At 45.6% G+C, this 16,306-nt stretch overlaps 1 protein-coding gene across 1 annotated transcript in view; it reads right to left on the reverse strand.

The window, feature by feature from the left end:
• LOC110071104 (uncharacterized) overlaps positions 1-9,754 on the reverse strand; it is a 31,813-nt gene extending 22,059 nt beyond the window's left edge. Inside the window, exons 1-6 of the mRNA XM_078386821.1 lie at positions 9,613-9,754; positions 8,118-8,877; positions 7,000-7,093; positions 5,156-5,238; positions 4,498-4,627; positions 1,248-2,562 (exon numbers count right to left, since the gene is read on the reverse strand). Coding sequence (XP_078242947.1) covers positions 1,248-2,562; positions 4,498-4,627; positions 5,156-5,238; positions 7,000-7,093; positions 8,118-8,843 — 2,348 coding nt within the window. The 5' untranslated portion in view covers positions 8,844-8,877; positions 9,613-9,754. The remainder of the gene's footprint in view (positions 1-1,247; positions 2,563-4,497; positions 4,628-5,155; positions 5,239-6,999; positions 7,094-8,117; positions 8,878-9,612) is intronic.
• Positions 9,755-16,306: the final 6,552 nt, after the last annotated feature.

Here is a 16,306-nt window from a genome sequence, read left to right on the forward strand (position 1 = left end):
ACACTGATGCTTCATCCATTCACAAGTATTCCTTATTCTTGCTCTGAAGTCTAATTACATCTGTCTGTTTTTCAGCTTCTCTGACCTGGGCTTTTTTCCTAGCTCCATTTTTTCACCTGCGCTTAAGATATGGCTATTGCTAAATCCTTGGTATTCTCCCTGAAGTTTAATCGTTTCAGCCAGAATCCAGCTTAATGGTGTAACTAGCAGCAGCCGTATATGAATGAGTCTGATCACCTAACTACACACTGGTTGTGTGACTCAGAATGCAACTAGGAATTCAACTGAGGACTTACTGATTAGCAACTACAGTCGTGCCTCACTTTACGATTACCCCCCATTACAACAATCTTTTTGCGATTGCAACTGCGATCGCAAAACGATGGTCTAAATGGGTTTTTTTTCGCTTTGCGGTGATCAGTTCCCTGCTTCAGGAACCGATTCTTCACAAAACGAGGATCTTAAAACAGTTGATCAGCGGTTTCAAAATAGCCGTCAGGTAAACAAAATGGCTCCCTGCTGTTTTCTGGGACGGATTCCTCGCAAGACAGGCAGCGAAAACGGCTGACCTATGGAGGATCTTCACTGGACTGTGAGTTTTGACCCCATTGCAACGCATTGAAGGGGTTTCAATGCGTTTCAATGTTTTTTTTTTTCACTTTACGATGTTTTTGCTTAACAGCGATTTTCCTGGAATGGATTATCGCCGTTAAGCGAGGCATCACTGTATTTGCCAATCTCAGCTGTGCCTTAGCGCTTGGTGTTGTTGTTGTGTGCCACCAAGTCACATCCAACTAATGATGACCCTGTGAATGAGTAGCCTCCAAAATATCCTAGCATTAATAGCCCTGCTCAGCTCTCACAACCTGTGGCTTCTTTGATGGAGTCAATCCACCTTGTATATAGGGCTCCTCTTTTCCTGCTGCCTTGAGGTTTTCCCCACATGATTGTCTTTTGAGCAAGTCTTGTCTACTCATGATGTGCCCAAAGTACAAGAGCCTCGGTTTCACCATTAGTATTTCTAGGGAGAGTTCAGGCTCAATTTGATCTAGAACTCAAGTTAATTGGCATAAATATTCAGTTGGATTCTGGCCTGTATGTTTTTGAATGAAATGCTTCCCAAACTTCTCTGATACCTGATGAATCGATCTATCTAAGGTTATCTTCTCCTACATGATAGGAATGCTTCCACTTCCTGCAGTCTCTGTGATGATCCTATAAATACACTGCCTGAACAAATCTTTCTTCACACCGTTAGTACAATTTCTGTCATATTGGTTGAAACATTTTCCTCTAGCCAAGTGTTTCCCGTACCTAGATCCAATTTGGGCCCCACTTGGACATGGATTCTCTGATGATACTTTAAGCTTCCATTATGCCTGAATGTTTCCCCACATTCTGGACATTTGTAGGGTTTCTCTCCTGTATGAATTTTCTGATGGGCCTTCAAATGTTCGATCCGACTGAAACTTTTCCAGCACCGAGAACACTTGTACGGCGTCTCTTCAGTATGAATCCTCTGGTGCTTCTTCAAATGTTCTCTCAGACGGAAGCTTTCACCACACTGAGAACATTTGTATGGTTTCTCTCCAGTATGAATCCTCTGATGTTTCTTCAGACTCCCTCCCTCTGTAAAGCATTTCCTGCATTCAGGACACTCGTACGGTTTCTCTCCCGTATGAGTCCTCTGGTGGATCTTCAAATGTTCTTTCCGAGCGAAGCTTTTCCCGCATTCAAGGCATTTATACAGTCTTTCCCCCGTATGAGTTCTCTGATGTCTCTTCAGCTTGTCTCGCTTGCTGAAATACCTCCCGCACCAAGAACATTCGTAGGGTTTCCCTCCAATATAAAGTCCCTGGTCTTTCATGACGGCCTGTCGAAAAGTGAAGATCCTCCCAGATTTGAGATACTCCTGCCTTTTCTTTGCAGGACAGAGTTGCTCGTGACTGATCAGAAGTCGTCTCTCACCGAAACATTTCCTACAGTGAGAGCATTCATGGAGTTTCCCTTCGCTTTGAATCCCTTGGTTTCTCTCAAGGGACTTTGTATAACTCAATCTGTTCCCATGCTCGGGAGAGTCATGGGATTTCTCTTTCGAACGATCGCTCTGTTTTCTGTCCAAATTGTCCTCTTTCCAGTTTTCAGAAAATTCAAATTTACTCTTTCCTGTTAGCTTCCTGTCTTGTTGATCACAGGATGAACTGGGTCGGAGGTTCTCCTCTGATGTGTGGCTTTCAACATGATCCTCCATGGAATCTGTGATACTGCGTTCATATAGGTAATGATGCTTTCTAGTGTACCTGGAGACCAAAGGCTTTTGGTCACTCGTCTGTACATTGGAAGACGGATGAACAGAAGCTGAAAGACCTCTGGTGAGCACTGTACCATCTCCCTCCACCTCCACTGGCCAGTCTCCCAGCTCCGCTCTGGACTGACATCCTTCCTCCTGTGTCTTCAATGCATTCTCTCGGCTTACTGGGAAGTCCGTCCTGGGTAGATCTTCTGCCTGATTTCCTCCATACTGAGACGTCGCCATTTGGATCTGATTTCCCATCCCAATTCCTGCAGAAAGGGAGAGGAGAAAAGACACATTCAAGAACTACCACTTCTGGAACAATGAGGAACATGAGAAACGCAGGAAGTTCAGCAAACCAGGAGGTTACCCTGATATTCATCTGATGGTCGAAGAGACCGCTGGTGTATTGAATGAGACATTTGCCTCATAAAACCCATTTATACATTATTTCACGGATGTCCTGGCATCAGTCTAAGGGGAATCGCAAACACAGAACAAAACCACACATAGCATCCTAAACTTATAAACCTGGTGTTCCAAGAGTAGCTAATCTTGTCACGAGGATCAGATGGTATCTGATCAAGAGAGACCTGGGCAAAGGAAGAGTACGTTTCACTCTGTACAGAGCAATGTACTGCTCCCAAGAGGAACGGGGCCTTCCATTCTTCCTTGACAGATTCACTGTAGGGAGGTTACCCTGTAAAGATGCTCAGTGGCCCAGATCAGGTGTCGAAAGGAGGGCTGGCTGTCTATTGACCACTTAACCTCAGAGACCAGTCCCAGTGGAATTCAGTGGGACTCCCCAGGGTGTGAGGGCTTCTGTGTGTTTCTTTCTGCTTACCACATCACCCTAACTCTCTGTCGACAAGCACACAGCAATAGATCATCTACCACATCCATTTACAGTGGTGCCTCGCATTACGACATTAATTTGTTCCAGCGAAATCGCTATAGAACGAAAACGTCATAATGCGAAAATAAAAAGGCAATTGAAACGCATTGAAACACCTTCAATGCGTTCCAATGGGCTGGAAACTCATTGTCCAGTGAAGATCCTCCATAGGGCGGCCATTTTCGGTGGCTGTCTTGCGAGGATCCGTCCCAGAAAACAGCGGGGAGCCATTTTATTTACCCGGCGGGCATTTTGAAACCGCCGATCAGCTGTAGAAAAATCGTCTTTTTGCGAAGAATCGGTTCCCGAAGCAGGGAACCGATCATCGCAAAGCGAAAAAAGCCTATTCGGACCATCGTTTTGAGATTGCAAAAGCGATCACAAAAATGTTGTCATAATGCGGTTTCGTCATAATGCAGGGCAATCATAAAGCAGGGCACAACTGTATTTATTTAAAATGAAGGCAAGCAGTCACTCAGGAAAAGCTTGCCTGAAGAGAAAGGCCTTGGACTGCTTGCGGAGGGACATCGAAGACGGGGCCAGCTGGGCCTCCTGTGGGAGGGAGTTCCAACTAGAATCTGGCACTGCTTTTAAAAGGGCAACAGAATGATTTTGGAGGCCATATCTAGCCTTTTATTTTATGAAGGGGCTAAAAAAATGCCACGGGAGGATACAGACTGACATGAAATAGGTTTTCCTTGGGAAATGCGATAATGGGCAGCTGTTACTTCACGGCCTCGCTTGGAGAGTATCTGGACCAGCTAACTGTGGGAAGCAGAAAAACTGATCTTGGTGGATCTGGGATTTGATCTCATCGGTATCGTTTCATGAATTGCGAAGGGGTTTGGGGACACAAGTAGACATTCCACCAGTTCCCATCCAGATTTCAGACCTGTCCGTGTGCTGACTACGAAACAGAGAGAAAACCGGCAAAGATTGTTACACTTACTATGTGGGAACAATAGGTTGGGGCGAGGAGTGAAGGAACAGAGATAAGGGGAAACAGAGGGGAGCCAAACAAAATAAACATTGAGGCCAAGCTTTCTGGTAAACAAAATGGCAGTTGCTGTTCACTATCCTGATCAGCTACTGCTCTGAATTGCCAATTTTCCACCCTTTGGTTTCTATTTCTGTCAAAATGACTGGAAATGGAGTAAAACCAACACGCGTCCCAGTTGTTTCAAAAATAATTTGAAAGGGGACACCTCTCTTTTTTTTCTCCCTCAGACCTTCCTGGTTCTGAAAATGAGTGGCAAAGGCCTGGCTGGCATTCACGGGCTCTACTAGACTGAGCAGAGCGCCTCCTTACCTAAAGGATCTTCATCCTCCTCCTCCTCCTCCTGCAAAACATGCCAGACCATAGTCTCCTGTCCTGGTTGCGTGAGACTCCGTTTGACGATCTGCAATGACAGGCTGGTCTCCTTGAACTTTCTTTGTCTCTGCAAACAGGAAGAAGAAAAACCCAAAACACACACATAAATTCCCATCAGATTTTATTGTCGGAGAGAGAAGGTGACGGCATCACGCATGAGCCCTGAACCTCAGAACAAGTAATTTCAGAAAGCCTTCGCGAATACAATTTCAGAACAAGTGGGGAAATACTCAGTGAAACAAACATTGCCTATGACCCCAAGTGTTAGCTAATATTCTTAGTTTAGCTGTGCCATCAATCTGAGGATCCACATCTCTCCCAGAAATATGCAATTATCAATCAATCAATCACTCAACCAAGCAAGCAAGCAAGCAAGCATATTTCTACACTACTCCATCCAGTGGACTGACCACTACTCTGGGTGGTTTCCAACATAAAAATATTTAAAAAATATATGGATTTCCCTCCTTCGTTTTGCTGTATGCACAGGCCGCAGATCTGAGTCTGTCTCTTCATTAGGATATGTGTGAGAGTTTGACTCTCATGTAAATCTAATGTTTCATGTCCTGAATAGATTCACCAGAACAGCATGTACCTCTTCCACTGCAGTTTGGCCTGTTCTCTGTCCTTCCAGGGGGAGCAAGGCAGTGGTCTGACTTGGGCATCTGATCCCACTGTCTGCGAATGATGAAAAATGGATTTTAGAATTCAGAAGGGAAACTAGTCCATCCCTTAATCCTTCAACTGAACACATTTATGGCTTTTTTCATCACTCTGCCCTCTCATTGCCAAGGCAAAACATAGATGAAAATGCAGCGTCGTAATAATTGGACATTGAAGAAAGAAATTAAAAACAGGAGGACAATCCCAATTAAACGGAGCTGCACTACGTTTAAAAGCATAAAAACGACAAAGCATCCCCCAAGCTCTCTATAAAATAACCGTTTGCCTAAAAGTGATCAATGAAAGAAATGAACTAATTTCCGTGGATCAAGGCTTATGATCCTGACTTCCTTTCTACCACCTCATCTGAGAAAGGAATACAGATAATCACACAAATGTATCTCACAGATAAATACATACTGTCCAAAATCCCATTGCTTGGTGTAGTAAATTGCACCAGTGCCGGGCACACTGAATCAATAGGAATTTAATGAGACAACTTTGCCATAACTTCCACTGATTCAAGTGGAACGACAGTAGGATCTCCATATCCACTGATGATTGGTTCCAATCCTGCATGGATTTTTTTGAAATATTATTTTAACATGCATTACCAATTCTGGCCACTAGAGGGTGACAGAGATCATGGCATATATTCTTCATGGTCTCTGGCTTTCTCTAGTGGTAGGTTCTGGTAAGACATATGAAAATAGTTTTTCTGGTTTTTTTTTCTTTAAATATTTTTAATATTTTCAGAATGTGGATAAGTGAAATTGTGGATATTGATCCTAAGAATATGGGGGCCCTACTGTACTTTATTTATTAATTAATTAAATGTATACCTCACCCCATTATGCACTATTCTGGGTGGTTTAACGAAAGGTTAAAACCAACATCAAGACTAAATAAACATTTAAAACTCTCACAATATGAAAACCAGATGGTACCAAAACAATTTACAGAAGTGGCAGGATACGAGATGAATCAAATATCAACCCAGGTCGGTCTGAAAAAGAAAGGTCTTGAGTTTTTTCTGAATGACAAAAGGGAGGGAGCCAGGAGCTGATTCCATTAAGGTTCGGGGCCACCACGGAGAAGACCCTGCCTTTAGTGGAAGACTTTCAGACTTCTCTTTGGGTGGCCACCCGGAGGAGCCTGGTCTGGGAGGATCTGGTGGGTCAGACAGATGACACTGGGGTCAGACACTCCGACAAGTAATGGGGTCCCAAACCTTCCAGACAATCAATCCAGTTCTGGAAGGGGAATGGGGCATCATGAATGAAATAAATACAGCCTGTCTTCAAAGGGCCCCAGTGGATGGGATGCATACTTTGTGTATGCATGTATAGTGGTGCCCCGCATAGCGACATTAATCCGTTCCGGATTAATCGTCGCTATACGGAAACATCACAATGTAGGAGGGAAAACCCCATAGAAACGCATTAAACCGGCTGGGATAGGCGGTGCGGGGCGGCCGTTAAGCGAGGCACCACTGTATATATTAAATTGTTTAGCTATTATTTCTGTAATTTTGGGGTGTATTTTAGATTCAATTAATTTTTTTTTCTTAAAAAAAGAACTCTGTATCATCATGGAAGAGCCCTGAAAAGGAAATCCCCCCGACACACTTCATCCCACATATCTATCCGAATCTCCTCTTCTCCAAGATCCGTACAAGTACGGAAGCCTCGGGCGTCCTTTTCACCTCGGCAGGTGCAGCTTCTCACAAAAGCAAAGGTAGCAAAACACTGGGGACAGCTCAGAGCCGGTCCTTACCCAGCACACTCGCCTCCAGATGGCCGTTTTGCTCGGCTTCTACAGACTTTTCTTCTGCATCCAAAGCACCCAGGAACTCGCCTGCCGTTGGACCCTAAAACACAGGTGAAGATGCAGTTGAAAACAGAGGAACACAGCAGGGTCAAAATCAGCTGCAGGGCAGGCAAGAATCCCTGCTCATACACCCCATTCCTCATGTGTGAAAGGAATCCTCAGCAAAGGGTTGTGGGTTTTGATGCTGAAGCTGAATGAGGCACAAGGAATAAGAACCCTCTAATAACGTCTTGAGATAAGAGCTAGGAAAGTGTTCTGACCTTCATGTGCATGCGATCAATGTGAGGCACGTTCCTATACAGCACCATAACCCTTGGTCAGCCACAGAACAGCCTTGCCTTCAGCTGCCCATGTTCCAGGTGACATACGGTTGCCAACAAAACCCAAGGAAAAAGCAAAGCATGTTGCTTATATACTGCCCCATAGCACTCTCTGGGGTGGTTTACAATTTAATTATGCTGGCTATACATAATTTAATTGAGCTGGGTAGTCAATTTACCAAACAGAGAAGGATGGAAGGCTGAGTCACCCTGAAATCGGCAACCTGAGCCCATCGCGATCAAGCGCAGGTCACGCGCAGAGTCTTGACTGCAGTATTGCAGTTTAATCACTAACCCTGAGACTCCTTCTTTATCCTTTGAAGTGTGCTTAGGCTGACTGTTATTTCAAGCAGGAACCTAAGTTTATGTGCCACACTGGGGTAGATCACCACAGCTTGGAATTTAATAAAAGAACAGAATGGCGCCTGGTGCCGATACTGAATTAAGAGCATCAGATACTAAGATGACTTACATTTCTGTGCCAAAGGGAAGATGAATAAACTACATGAAACAAAGAATACAGACAGACTGGCAAGACGCCTCATACAGGTTTGGTAACCAGGAGTTACTGAACTTGCTTAAAACCAATTTTTTTGTATCCTCTGCTCCTGTCTCTGCATGTGCTGGGGGTTGCATATTCCCTATCTTTGTTCCAACCAAAAACAACTCCGCATGCTTCCAAGAGCCTGATCCACATCCAGCATCCCGGTCAAAAACTGCATAGATTAAATCACAAAACCTTACCTGCCAGCTTCTCGTCTCTGCCCCTTCCTGGCTCACGAGGAAGTCCTCCGCCAGGGCAACGGCCTGGGAACACGTGTCGGGCCCTCCTGCCCGGATCCAGCCCTGGAGGTCCGGGGGAAGGCTGGCCAGGAACTGCTCCAGGATCAGCAGCTCCAGGATCTGCTCCTTGCTGCGTCTCTCCGGCCTCAGCCACCGGTGGCAAAGCTCTTGGACTTGGCTGTGAAGCCTCCGGGGGTCTTCCACCTCCTGGCAGGAGAAGTCCCTGAAGTGCTGGCGTCGCACCTCCATCCTCAGGGCATCCCCTCGCAAGATGGCAGCCTTCACTTTCCCATAATCCTCCCTGTCTCCGGCTTCCAGGCTCTGAAAGGCCTCTTCCGCTTCCCCATGAAGTGCTGGCAGGAGCCGGGTCACCCACTCTTCTTTGGGCCACCGGCAGGCGTTGGCCACTTGCTCGAAGGAGGCCAGGAAGGCCTTGGTATCATCCCACGGGGCCATCATCTCCTTCGTCACAAGGTGCTCCTCTCCTGAGTGAATGGGCTGCAGGGTCTTCAAAAAATCCTGCCACTGGGCATCCCAGTCCTCTTGTACCCTCTGACCTCCTTCTCCTTGGCCCTCGTGCAAACTCCGTTCCACCATATATTCAAGTTGAAGTATGCTGGTGGCTTTTCCTGCCCTGATTGCGCCTCCCTCTTCTAATTCTAGGTCTGCAGAGGTCTTCTCCTTCATTGCTCTCTTTCCCAACTTTTATATTGTCCCAAATCTAGAAGCAGAATATTTTCTCATTAGATCAACATTCAACTCAAATACTTATACACAGATTCTTAAAGCACGTCACAGTAACGGAGCAAATGGACAGTTTCATGGTCCCATAACTGCAAAATCCAAGATGAAAATATGAAATCCAGTAACTATTGGGTGAGAATTTTGGAATCAAAGTTTCACAAATGACAGGAAAGAGAACAGTGCGTAAAAATTAAATTTAACATCCCCCACAACTTTGCACTGTTTTTACTGGAATTAGCTCTGGTGTAGAGCACAATATAAACACATATTTATTATTACTACTACTATGATTATCATTGACTTTAGCAATAATAAACGATATAAAAAAAGTCTGAAAACAGGGATTGCAACTGAGGGCTGGGGCGAAGGAATTTAACGGTGCAATCCTAGGTAACAATTTATATATGTGGGTCTTTCCGGAAGTAACTTTGACAAGAAAAGCGAAAGAAGCTACAGTATCACCCTCTGAAGTTGTCCCCTCTGATCAGCCCCCACATCAGCGCCTGAATGCGCGGGGCTGGAGGGGGGTGTCGATCCGTCTGGGTGTCAAAGGAAAGAGGAAACGGGGACAGGCAGGGGCCGTTACACTGACGTTTGTAACGCAAGCCGTTACTTCCCCGGCGCCCATATCCCCCGAAGCAAGGGCCGGGGCTGCTCGGGACAACGCCGCGTTTTCACCGGCATGGAACGGGAGGGGGGAGGAGGAACTCACCGAGCAATTTCTAGGCTACGCCGACTCCAGATGTGCAAGCCTTCCTCCCGAGGAGACCTAGCTTGCAAAGAGGCCCCGCTCCGCCCACGTGCGGCTCCGGGAACAACTGCAGCAGCAGCAACAACCCAGCTGGAGGAAGGGAAGGATAGAGAGGCCGCCCCCCACGCCGCCCCACCTCCAGCCAGTTCGGCCCGAAGAAAGTCCAGCCTTCCCCTCCGCCCTCCCCGGACGGACCCCTGCCTGCTCCCTGGCCTTCCTCCTCCTCCTCCTCCTCCTCCTCTTTTTCGGTGAGTGGGGGACCCGGCAGCGCTGGGGAAGTCGGCGCCCCCTACCGGCAGCCGCCGCCGCTGCCTCCGCCACCACTACCTTTATTTAATAGATATTATTTAAAATATTCTTTACCCCGCCTTTCTCGTTTAAAAGAACCCAAGGCGGCCTACAGCAGTGAAAGACAATATCTGAAGTTGAAAACTATGGGTATACCACGGTGGCTGCCATCATTAAAAAAAAAAAGAATATTTAAAACTAAGAACCAAGAGGCAACGTACCTTATTAAAAGGCAATCTGGAAGCTGAGTGATGGGCAACTGGAGTTCTTATGAGGCTGAAATGTTTCAGTCTGAGGAGAGTTGGTGGGAGACCCCCTGATATATCCTCCAGGTTGGTTTCACTTCCCCCTGGTCTGAATAGGCTCCTTAGAGGGACAAAGGACTGGGGGGTGAGGGATAATCCCACCTCTGCAGTCCTTCTCCACCCATTGTCATGGGTCTTATCAGGGGTCTTTCTGGTGGGTGTGATCCTGGCAACAGGATAGATAAGAGAGATTGTATCTAAGGCCTCCACCCCTGTTGAGTGAGGGATTTTCTTTCTCCTCAGAAAGATCAGGACCACACACACCAGAAAGATGACCCAGGACAATGGGTGAAGAAGGACTGCAGAAGTGGGATTATCCCTAGGGCCCAGTCCTTTGTCTTTCTAATGAGCCTATTCAGACCAGGAGGAAGTGAAACCAACCTGGAGGATAGAGATTTCAGGGGTCTCCTACCAACTCTCCTCAGACTAAAGAAGCTACTTGTCTGAGTAATGAAACATTTTTTCAACCTAATGCCATGACTCAACTTCCAGATAACGTCACCTGGATGAATGACAATCGTCACAGATTAAAAGGCAATATTAAAGCTAAGAACGATAAGTATACAATGAAAAAAACACAAACGAATCAATGCCACTCTGAGAAATGGAAAACACAAACATGGAAAACACAAGTAGTTCTAAAAATCCAGTCAAAGCAGTAAGGCATAACAATCCATCTTTAAAAAAATCACAGAAGTAGCTAATTACTGAGGGAAGTATTGCCCAAAGAGAAAAGTCTTTGCTGGCTTTACTTTGATCTGTTCCTGTCCAAGTCTGTGCTAAATTAAATGCATGCAAAAGCATCTAATTATCTGTGGTAGTAATAGGTATCCTTCAGTCTTGAGAGACTATGGTAATGTGCTCTTAATAGAGGTCTTGGAACAGCGTCTAGTGTGGCTGAGAAGGCCAATTCGAGAGTGACCATCCCTTCCACACGGATGACAAATCCAATCTGTCCCGTCCAGCTCCCTGATTTTGCTGCTTTCGTGACTGCCTCTTTGCCTCGGCCTGCTGGTCAACGGTCTCTTCAAATTGGGAGAGGCCGTGATGCACCACCTGCCTCCAGGCTGAACGCCCAGATGCCAGGGTTTCCCATCTGTTGAGGTCCATTCCTAAGGCCTTCAGATCCCGCTTGCAGATATCCTTGTATTGCAGCTGTGGTCTCCCTCTGGGGCAATTTCCCTGCACTAATTCTCCATACAGGAGATCTTTTGAAATCCGACCATCAGCCATTCTCACAACATGCCCAAGCCAACGTAGACATTACTGTTTCAGTAATGTATACATGCGAAAATTTCCAGCTTGTCTAGGACTATTCTGTTTGGAACTTTGTCCTGCCAGGTGGTATCAAATATCCGTATATGGAACGTGTTCCTCTCCTGCCATGCAAGAAGGGTCCAGGACTCACTGCAGTTCAGGAGTGTGCTCAGGACACGTGCTCTGTAGAACTGGATCTTCGTATATGCCATCAGCTTCTTATTGAGCCATACAGTACTCTCTTTGTGAGTCTAGAGAACATAGTGGCTGCTTTGCCAATGCATTTATCCAGCTCGACATCTAGGGATAGGGTGTCAGAAATCGTTGAGCCAAGGTACACAAAGTCATGAACAACTTCCAATTCTTGTGTGGAGATGGTGACAGAGGGAGGTGAGTCCATGCCCTGTGTTTTCTTCAGGCTGATTGTTAATCCAAAAACTTGGCAGGTCTTGCTAAAATGATTCATGAGTTGTTGGAGGTCTTCAGCAGAGTGGGCAACAATGGCTGCATCATCAGCGGGATGGACATCCAATTTTGGAAACTATTTTTAAAAGGCTGTCCCTGCTAACCAAATCAAAGTCCTTTGTGAGATCTATGAAGGCCACAAAGAGTAGCTGTTGTTGTTCCCTACATTTCTCCTCCCCTTCATGGGTTGCTGCCTTGTCATGGCGAAGGGGCTTGAGTAACTCAGAGAAGCTGTGGGCTATGCTGTGCGGGGACACCCAAGACGGACAGGACATAGTGGAGAGTTCTGACTAAATGCGATCCGCCTGGAGGAGGAATTGGCAATGCCACTCCAGTATCTTTGCCAAAAAAAACCCCCCATGAACAGAAACAAAAAGCTAAAAGATATGACACTGGAAGATGAGCCCCTCAGTTCGAAAGGCATCCAACATGCTACTGAGGAAGAGCGGAGGACAAGTACAAGTAGCTCCAGAGCTAATGAAGTGGTTGGGCCAAAGCCGAAGGGACGCTCAGCTGTGGACGTGCCTGTAAGTGAAAGGAAAGTCCAATGCTGAAAAGAAAAATACTACATAGGAACCTGGAATGTAACTTTGGTAAGCTGGATGTGGTCAAACAGGAGATGGCAAGAATAAACATTGATATCCTGGGTGTCAGTGAACTAAAATGGACAGGAATGGAAGAATTATTTCAGACAATTATCATATCTACTATTGTGGGCAAGAATCCCATATAAGAAATGGAGTAGCCCTCATAGTCAACAAAAGAGTGGGAAAAGCTGTACTGGGATACAATCTCAAAAATGATAGAATGATTTCAATACGAATCCAAGGCAGACCTTTCAACATCAGTCATCCAAATTTATGCACCAACTATCAATGCTGAAGAGGCTGAAATTGAGCGATTTTATGAAGATTTACAACACCTTCTAGAACTGACACCAAAGAAAGATGTTCTTCTCATTCTAGGGGACTGGAATGCTAAAGTAGGTATTCAAGAGATAAAAGGAACAACAGGTAAGTTTGGCCTTGGAGTTCAGAACGAAGCAGGATAAAGGCTAATAGAGTTTTGTCAAGAGAACAAGCTGGTCATCACAAACACTGTTTTCCAACAATACAAGAGGCAACTCTACACATGGAAATCACCAGATGGGCAGTACCATAATCAGACTGATTATATTCTCTGCCGCCAAAAACAAGTCTATACAGTCAGCAAAAACCTGGAGCTGATTGTAGCTCTGATCATCAGCTTCTCATAGCAAAATTCAAGCTTAAACTGAAGAGAGTAGAAAAAACCACAGGGCTAGTCAGGTATAATCTAAACCAAATCCCTTATGAATACACAGTGGAAGTGAAGAACAGATTTAAGGAACTAGATTTGGTGGACAGTGTGCCTGAAGAACTTTGGATAGAGGCTTGTAACATTGTACAGGAGGCAGCAACAAAAACCATCCCAGAGAAAAGGAAATGCAGGAAAGCAAAGTGGCTGTCCAATGAGGCCTTACAAATAGCACAGAATGGAAACAAAATGGAAGGGAGATAGGGAAAGTTACAGAAAATTGAATGCAGACTTCCAAAGAATAGCAAGGAGAGACAAGAGGGCCTTCTTAAATGAATAGTGCAAAGAAATAGAGGAAAATAATAGAGAGGGAAAAACCAGAGATCTGTTCAAGAAAATTGGAGATATTAAAAGAATATTTTGTGCAAAGATGGACATGTTAAAGGACAAAAATGGGAGGGACCTAACAGAAGCAGAAGACATCAAGAAGAGGTGGCAAGAATACAGAAAGGAATTATACCAGAAAGATCAGGATGTCCTGGACACCCAGATAGTGTGGTTGCTGACCTTGAGCCAGACATTCTGGAGAGTGAAGTCAAGTGGGCCTTAGAAGGCACGGTTAATAACAAGGCCAGTGGAGGTGATGGCATTCCAGTGGAACTATTTAAAATCTTAAAAGATGACACTGTTAAGGTGGTACATTCAATATGCCATCGAATTTGGAAAATTCAGCAGTGGCCAGAGGACTGGAAAAGATCAGTCTACATCCCAATTCTAAAGAAGGGCAGTGTCAAAGAATGCTCCAGCTATTGTACAATTGCACTCATTTCACACGCTAGCAAGGTTATGCTCAAAATCCTGCAAGGTAGGCTTCAGCAGTATGTGGACCGAGAACTCCCAGAAGTACAAGCTGGATTCTGAAGGGGCAGAGGAACTAGAGACCAAATTGCTAACATGTGCTGGATTATGGGGAAAGCCAGAGAGTTCCAGAAAAACATCTATTTCTGCTTCATTGACTATGCAAAATCCTTTTACTGTGTGGACCACAGCAAACTATGGCAAATCCTTAAAGAAATGGGAGTGCCTCACCACCTTATCCATCTCTTGAGAAACCTATATGTGGGACAGGAAGCAACAGTTAGAACTGGATATGGAACAACTGATTGGTTCAAAATTGGGAAAGGAGTACAACAAGGCTATATATTCTCCCCCAGCTTATTTAACTTATATGCAGAATACATCATGTGAAAGGCAGGACTGGACGAATTCCAAGCCGGAGTTAAGATTGCTGGAAGAAATATCAACAACCTCTGATATGCAGATGATACCACTCTGATGGCAGAAAGTGAGGAGTAATTAAAGAACCTTGTAATGAGGGTGAAAGAGGAGAGTGCAAAAATGTTGAGAGTGCTCAACATCAAAAAAACTAAGATCATGGCCATTGGTCCCATCACCTACTGGCAAATAGAAGGGGAAGATATGGAGGCAGTGACAGATTTTGCTTTCTTGGGCTCCATGATAACTGCAGGTGGAGACAAAGGTAAAGGTAACGGTTCCCCTTGACAATTTTTGTCCAGTCGAGTTCGACTCTAGGGGGTGGTGCTCATCCCCGTTTCCAAGCCATAGAGCCAACGTTTTGTCCGAAGACAGTCTTCCGTGGTCACATGGCCAGTACGACTTAGACACGGAACGCTGTTACCTTCCCACCGAGGTGGTACCTATTAATCTACTTGCATTTGCATGCTTTCGAACCACTAGGTTGGCGGGAGCTGGGACAAGCGACGGGCGCTCACTCCGTCGCGTGGATTCGATCTACGACTGCTTGGTCTTCTGACTCTGCAGCACAGGCTTCTGCAGTTTAGCCCACAGCGCCACCACGTCCCATACAAGCAGGTGGAGACAGCAGCCACAAAATTAAAAGTCACCTGCTTCTTGGGAGGAAAGTGATGACAAATCTCAACCACATCTTAAAAAGCAGAGACATCACCTTGCCAACAAAAGTCCGAATAGTCAAAGCTATGGTTTTTCCTGTAGTGATGTACAGAAATGAGAGCTGGACCATAAAGAAAGCTGACCGCCGAAGAAATGAGTGCTCACTGGAAGGACAGATCCTGAAGCTGAGGCTCCAATCCTTTGGCCATCTCATGAGAAGACTCTTTGGAAAAGACCTTGATTTTGGGAAAGTGTGAAGGCAAGAGGAGAAGGGGATGAAGATGGATGGACAGTGTCTACGAAGCAACCAACATGAAATTGACAGACCTCTGGGAGGCAGTGGAAGATAGGAGGGCCTGGCGTGCTCTGGTCCATGGGGTCACGAAGAGCCGGACACGACTACATGATTAAACGACAAGTCTTGTTTGTCTTGGAGTTATGGGGTGTTGGAAGTACAACTGGTAGGAGTCACTGGAAGATTCAGGCACAGATAGATGGAGAACTCACGCTAGAGTAGGCCCACTGAATCAGTGAGGATTCAGTGATTCCATAAATTCCAATGATTTAAGTGGTCCTACTCCAGTAGTGACTTGCTACACTATAGTCTCCTCTAGAGCAGCCCCATAGATTCAATCCTCCTACTCCAGTACCACTTACTACATTAAGCAACAGGTTGTCACCCCATGCATCTGAAAAAAGAGGCCTATGTTCCTGAACAGTCTTGCTTTCAACAGATACAGGCAATACATTCAGAGCTTTACACTCACAACCATAGACTCAACCAATATTCTATCACAAAGTGGTGGTAATTATAATAATCTTAGAACTACAGAGCTGGAAGGGACCCTACAGATCACTGGTTCCGGCCCCTGTGGGGAACTGAACTCTCCAAGTCTGGCTCTGCAGCCAGAGACCTTAAATCTTGAGCTTTCCAGCACTTCATGCATATTCACCAGTGATGACGGGAGCCATTTTAAGTGCTCCACTGTCCCAATCTGCCTACTAAAATTACATTACAGTTCTCTACGGTTTGCGCAAAATCCCTTAGAACAGACACTGCCCGCTGGCTTCGGATCTGCCCACTCCACCCTGCACCAACCCCAGGCTGGGAGAAAAAGACAGGACGCATCCAC

Source organism: Pogona vitticeps, chromosome 2, assembly GCF_051106095.1.
Source record: "Pogona vitticeps strain Pit_001003342236 chromosome 2, PviZW2.1, whole genome shotgun sequence".
Lineage (NCBI taxonomy): Eukaryota > Metazoa > Chordata > Lepidosauria > Squamata > Agamidae > Pogona > Pogona vitticeps.